Genomic DNA, 6508 nt, shown 5'->3' on the forward strand with positions numbered 1-6508 from the left:
TGGCGACTTGTCCTGGGTAAACCCCGCCTCTTACCCATAGTCAGCTGGGATAGGCTCCAGCTTACCCACGACCCTGCACAGGATAAGCAGTTATGGATGGGCTTCAGTGTTTCCTGAAGCTTCATCTGGCCATCATTATCCATGTGTATTTCATGAAATTAATCCTAATCAGTGCGGCTACATGGGTTATATTTCTGCACTGAAGACAGATGAAATGGTTAATAGAGGAGTGTTAATGACCTCTTTGTGTTTGTGCTCCTCCTCTCTCTATCACTCTGTCTCTCTCTCCCCTTTGTCTCACACACACAGAATAAGGAAGTCACTCCTTTCAGACAAAACAAAACTGATCTCTCTCTCAGTGCGATTTTAGGAAAATGGCTGAGGCCAGTATTTCAGTAGCTCAGGACCAGTTCATGTGTCCACTGTGTCTGGATCTCCTGAAGGGTCCGGTGACTATCCCCTGTGGTCACAGTTTCTGTAAGGTGTGTATTAATGGCTGCTGGGATCAGGAGGATCAGAAGGGCGTCTACAGCTGTCCTCAGTGCAGAGACACTTTCACGACAAGGCCTGTTCTACGCAGAAACAACATGCTGGATGAAGTGGTGGAGAAACTGAAGAAGACTGAAGTCCAAGCTGCTTCTCCTGCTCACTGTTATGCTGGACCTGGAGATGTGGAGTGTGATATCTGCACCGGGAGAAAACACAAAGCCATCAAGTCCTGTCCAATCTGTGTATTTTCTTATTGTGAAACTCATCTGAAACCTCATCTTGAAGACCCTACTTTGCAAACACACACATTAATTGAAGCCTCAGCAAAACTCCAAGAGAAGATCTGCTCTGAACATAACAAGCTGATTGAGATCTACTGTCAGACTGATCAAGCCTGCATCTGTTATTTGTGTACAATGGATCGTCACAAAGGTCACGACACCGTCACAGCCACAGTAGAAAGAGCTGAGAAACAGGTGAGAACTAGAAATCTTTCCAGAATTAAATCATCTTAATTATAGTTTCCCATCTAGAAACAGGTGCTTTAGTCAGTGATATGATTTGAACTTTAATTTCAATGTTTGTATCAATCAGAAGGATTCTGTAAAAGCTGATTAAAATTGTCTGTGTTCTGGTGAACAGAGTGTTAAATTTATCTTCAGTAATGGTCGTAATCTGGTCAAACCAGTTAGTGAACATTTCAGCCAACGCCTGTGACAGGGCGAGGCAGGTGAACACACACACACTTTTTTTTTTTTACTTTTTATGATCCTTTATTTTTTACAAAAGTCGCATTAGATAATAAAATTAATGTGAATTAATAAATAAATATTTAATAAAGCATTTTAAATAAATTTGGCTAAATATAACAGTGCACAGTGTGAGTTAAGTTATTGCAGTGATTCTGCAATGCAGGTTTTGTGTAAAACAAAGTTCTTCTTCCACTACCGAGCACAGAGCCTCCTCACAACACCACACTGTCTTAAACATTTCCATATCACCCATACTCTTAAAAAAAATAAAATCAATCAAAACTCTGGATTTAGTCAGTCTGGACAGAATTCTCTCAGGGTCACAGTCTGTGTTTTGTGCCATTTTGTTTTTTCTACTTCAGTAGATTGCCATTTTGGCCTGGCCAGGGTTAACAGTAACCAGCTGACACATGGATTTGTTTCTCCGGACATATTTAAAACCAAAAATAAAAAGCTGAAAGGTAAAATTCATATCAAATGATCTTAAAATGTCCCCCAACCAATAAAACAGTGACTGCAACCTGACGCAATGTAAAAAGACATAAAAAACAGTTTCTCTCGGAGAACAAAAGGGACACTCTTGGGTGACCTCAGGGTTTAAAATGGAGATAAAAGAATTCACAGACACTGTACAATGTAAAATCTTCCACCTCCAAATCAATCAGAAGGATTCTGTAAAAACTGATTAAAATTGTATGTGTTCTGGTTAACAGTGTTAAATCTCTCTTCGGTGAGAGTCGTAATCTGGTCAGACCAGTTACTCAACATTTCAACATTTCACACACGCAGAGAATATTTTGGCAAAACAAACAAACAAAGCTGTTATAATGAGCTCCACCCTTCTCGGAAGGCTTTTCACTAGATTTTGGGGTGTGGCGGTGGGGTTAGTGTTCATTCAGCTACAGTGGTGCTTGAAAGTTTGTGAACCCTTTAGAATTCTCTATATTTCTGCATAAATATGACCTAAAACAACATCAGATTTTTATACAAGTCCTAAAAGTAGATAAAGAGAACCCAGTTAAACAAATGAGACAAAAATATTATACTTGGTCAATTATTTATTGAGGAAAATGATCCAATATTACATATCTGTGAGTGGCAAAAGTATGTGAACCTTTGCTTTCAGTATCTGGTGTGACCCCCTTGTGCAGCAATAACTGCAACGAAACGTTTGCGGTAACTGTTGATCAGTCCTGCACACCGGCTTGGAGGAATTTTAGCCCGTTCCTCCATACAGAACAGCTTCAACTCTGGGATGTTTGTGGGTTTCCTCACATGAACTGCTCGCTTCAGGTCCTTCCACAACATTTCGATTGGATTCAGCGCTGCTCTTGCTCCTTGCGGAGGGTGATCAGGGCTTGGTACTGACTTTCTTGGGTAGCAGCAAGGGCATAGGTGACATTCTTGAGCGGGGAGGAATCCACTGGTGGTTAACTTCAGTATTCCTGGCTTTCGGCACCACTGTTATATGTCCCTGAGGTGGGTGGAATACTGAAGTGCAGACAGGCGGGAAATGGTGTTGAACACAGTCTCTTTTATTTGTCAGTTTGGCTTTTCAGCTTTAACATTATGTCTTGTCACACATATATACATGTTCTCCAGTCAGGAGACAACCACTTCTTCGCTCTCCCCCTCTTTTTCATGACTCTGTCATTCCTGCAAAACAGACACCCACACATCAGTTACCAACAGGTGAGATCACTTTGCCACTCACCTTCCCTGGCCCCACCCTCTATTCACTAACTGGTGCTTGACCACACCCACACTGCCAAAAACAAGAAAAAACACACACAGTACATAACATTCACAGCTGTAAGAAACATGAATGTACTGTGAACTGACATTAATATGGAACCAGTTCGCTCGTACTGTATAAAAAGCTGAATGTATTTTATTTGTCCTCAGAGTGAGTTAGAGGAGGAGCAGATGAAATCCCAGCAGAGAATCCAGGAGAAGCAGAAGAAGGTGCAGGAGCTGAAACAGGCTGTGAACACTATAAAGGTGAGCAGTGAGCAGAGACAGAGCTGCTCCTAGAAACACACACAACATGGACAACGAGTCATTTACAGTCCCAGTAAGAGAGGGAATGATAGATGAGCTTTAAATCTTGTGTGTATGTGTGCCCTTACAGCTCAGTGCACAGACAGCAGTGGAGGACAGTGAGAGGATCTTTACTGAGCTGATCAGCTCCATGGAGAAAAAGCGCTGGGAGGTGACGGAGCTGATCAGAGATCAGGAGAAGGCTGAACTGAGTCGAGCTGAACGACTCCTGGAGCAACTGGAGCAGGAGATTGCTGATCTTCAGAGGAGAGTCACTGAGCTGGAGCAGCTTTCACACACACGTGATCACATCCATTTCCTCCAGGTAACACTCACTGTCTGATCTACAGAGCCAGCTGTTCCTCACACACTCTCTAAAACACCTCTCATTAAGGGAACAATAAATGTCCCTGTCTGACATCACAAGTGGGTTTTACATTTCATTTGCTTTCTGTAGGTTTTAGCTTCTGGAAGTCGGTCTCTTCTCTTCCAAAGACCAGATTTTCTCACATCCAGCATCACTGTCCGTCAGCATCTCTCATTTGATGGAGTGAGGAATTCTCTCTCAGATCTGAAAAAGAGACTCGAGGAATTCTGTGAGGAGGAATTCAACAAAATCCCTCCACATGGTAAGAGGAGCTGTTCCTGCTGGAGAAACACAGTGATGTGTTATTTCTTAGCGATGCTCCTGCTTTCTTTTCTGCAGACACTTTATTCACCCGACACTTTGAACTAAAACACTGATTTAAAATGAATAAACTGACTGGATCACTTTAAACTCTTTCCATATTTTACACAAACTCATGTTTCTATTTTTCTCTCCACAGCTGCAGCAGTTCAGATCATTTCAGAACCAGAACCACAGAGCAGAGAAGAGTTTCTGAAATGTACATCTAACACACACACTTCACATAAATATACTGTGTGAATTAAACCCAACATGTTCACATTGTTCAGTTTGTTTTTCTCTTTTATTTTAGATTTCTGTTATCTGACTCTGGATCCCAACACGGTACATCGTCACCTCATTCTGTCTGAGAAGAACAGAGCGGTGAATGACAGTGGGAGGGAGCAGGGTTACTCTGATCATCCAGAGAGATTTGATTACTGGGAGCAGGTGTTGTGTAAGGAGAGTGTGTGTGGACGCTGTTACTGGGAGGTGGAGTGGAGCGGGGCTGGTGGTGTGGACATATCAGTCTCATATAAAGACATCAGCAGGAAAGGACAGGGTAATGAGTGTAGGTTTGGAGGCAACAATCAGTCCTGGAGTTTGCGGTGTTCTTCTTCTTTCTCTTTCTGGCACAACAACATTAAGACTGAGCTCAAATTTCCATCACCCTCCAGAATAGGAGTGTATGTGGATCACAGTGCAGGAACTCTGTCCTTCTACAGCGTCTCTGATGCAATGAAGCTCCTCCACAGAGTCTACACCACATTCACTCAGCCTCTATTCACTGGGTTTGGGTTCGGCAAAGTTCCTGGGTTCGCGTTCTACTGGCATTATGGTTCTGCTGTGAGATTGTGTGATCCATAGTAAAAAAAAAAAAAAGTGTGGAGTGTTTTCTGTAAAATTCCTGCACGTTGTTGTTCAGTCGTCTGTTTCACTAGAACACAATCCAGCTGCACAAAACATTCATTTTAATATTTAAGTTAAAACATGTATCATGTAAATGTATAATAATTAAAGTAGACTGCCTTTCAGATTTTTCGAATTTAGGCCATAAATAGAATTTTCCCTGATACCCAATTATTTTAGTGGACCGAAAGCTACTGAATTCGAGATTCAGACTTCAAATTTTATTACTTTTTTTTCCTAAAAGAACAATTAATGAATTTAGAGCCATGTGGCCCTAAATTCTCCGCCATTTTTTCTTGCCTCACCGTGACTTTATCCAACATGCTGTGTCGTGCATGAGGTGTTGGGATTTCCCTGTTGTGGGATACAAATTTGCAACCTGAGAGAACAATGGAAGACGTGAGTGTGCGCATGAAACATGGAAGACCGACTACAGTAACAGAAAGTGGGAAGAAAAGACTCTGTATTGCGAAGGAAAGGAAACACAGGACCAAAATAATAACAGCAAACACAAAAATCAAAAAGATGAATGTAACGGCTTCGCTGATATAGTGGACACTGAAACAGGCAGGCGGGATCAATGTCACTTTAGTTTTTATTTTTTAAACTGTCACTTAACACAAAACACGCTTTTCAGCAATTTCAAAATAAACTGTGTGCCACTGCACCGACATGATTTCAGCCAGGGGAAGAGATTTACACTGTGCACACACACACAGCATCTTCACCGGGCTCGTGCTCCACTCACCAACTGGCATTTGACCACGCCCCCCGCCACAGTGAAAAAGAACCATATACTGTCTTGCACAACGAAATAAACTGCGCAGTATGATAGTGAATTGAGAGGTTGTTCACCAGAAGTTGTGCAATATACAGTAGGTGTATAGTTTAATTACACACATTTTCACTCAGTGGTCTTCACCATCGCAATGATAAAAAAAGAACCTTCTATGTAAACTATCTAATGCACAGGAATAATATTTACATTGTGAAATCAATATATACTTTTCATTATCTCATCTCATTATCTCTAGCCGCTTTATCCTGTTCTACAGGGTCGCAGGCGAGCTGGAGCCTATCCCAGCTGACTACGGGCGAAAGGCGGGGTACACCCTGGACAAGTCGCCAGGTCATCACAGGGCTGACACATAGACACAGACAACCATTCACACTCACATTCACACCTACGGTCAATTTAGAGTCACCAGTTAACCTAACCTGCATGTCTTTGGACTGTGGGGGAAACCGGAGCACCCGGAGGAAACCCACGTGGACACGGGGAGAACATGCAAACTCCACACAGAAAGGCCCTCGCCAGCCACGGGGCTCGAACCCGGACCTTCTTGCTGTCAGGCGACAGCGCTAACCACTGCACGACCGTGCCGCCCCAATGATGACATCGATTTGCTGAATAAAATGATAGGAATAAGCTTCAGATCAACTTACTGAACAAATCTAAAATTAAGCATGAAAACATCATCAATTATGAACAATTAATCGATAACAAGGATTTGGAATGAGATCAGTGTAATTTTGTAGCTGGATTATTCAAGATTTCCTTTAGCAGTTGCTTCTTGAAAAGGGGCAGCGACATACTGTTTTGTAATTGTTTTTTTTTTTAGACTACTCCATCCAAAGGGTCGTCTATACA

The 6508-nt window shown here is 42.2% G+C and overlaps 1 protein-coding gene across 1 annotated transcript; it reads left to right on the forward strand.

Moving 5' to 3' along the window:
• Nucleotides 1-280: 280 nt before the first annotated feature.
• Nucleotides 281-6011, forward strand: LOC132877882 (tripartite motif-containing protein 16-like). Its single transcript, XM_060913624.1, has 6 exons — nt 281-965; nt 3147-3242; nt 3373-3606; nt 3739-3910; nt 4109-4168; nt 4262-6011. The coding sequence occupies exons 1-6, from the start codon at nt 375-377 to the stop codon at nt 4813-4815; spliced, it is 1707 nt and encodes a 568-aa protein (XP_060769607.1). The 5' UTR covers nt 281-374; the 3' UTR covers nt 4816-6011.
• Nucleotides 6012-6508: the final 497 nt, after the last annotated feature.

This window comes from Neoarius graeffei, chromosome 2 (assembly GCF_027579695.1).
Source record: "Neoarius graeffei isolate fNeoGra1 chromosome 2, fNeoGra1.pri, whole genome shotgun sequence".
NCBI classification, from domain to species: domain Eukaryota; kingdom Metazoa; phylum Chordata; class Actinopteri; order Siluriformes; family Ariidae; genus Neoarius; species Neoarius graeffei.

Excerpts from the sequence above, each read along its gene's own strand:
- LOC132877882 (XM_060913624.1), top strand. The coding sequence starts at position 375 with ATGGCTGAGGCCAGTATTTCAGTAGCTCAGGACCAGTTCATGTGTCCA. Across the intron at positions 966-3,146 it reads TAGAAAGAGCTGAGAAACAG|AGTGAGTTAGAGGAGGAGCA; the intron begins GTGAGAACTAGA and ends ATTTGTCCTCAG. Across the intron at positions 4,169-4,261 it reads CAGAGAAGAGTTTCTGAAAT|ATTTCTGTTATCTGACTCTG; the intron begins GTACATCTAACA and ends CTTTTATTTTAG.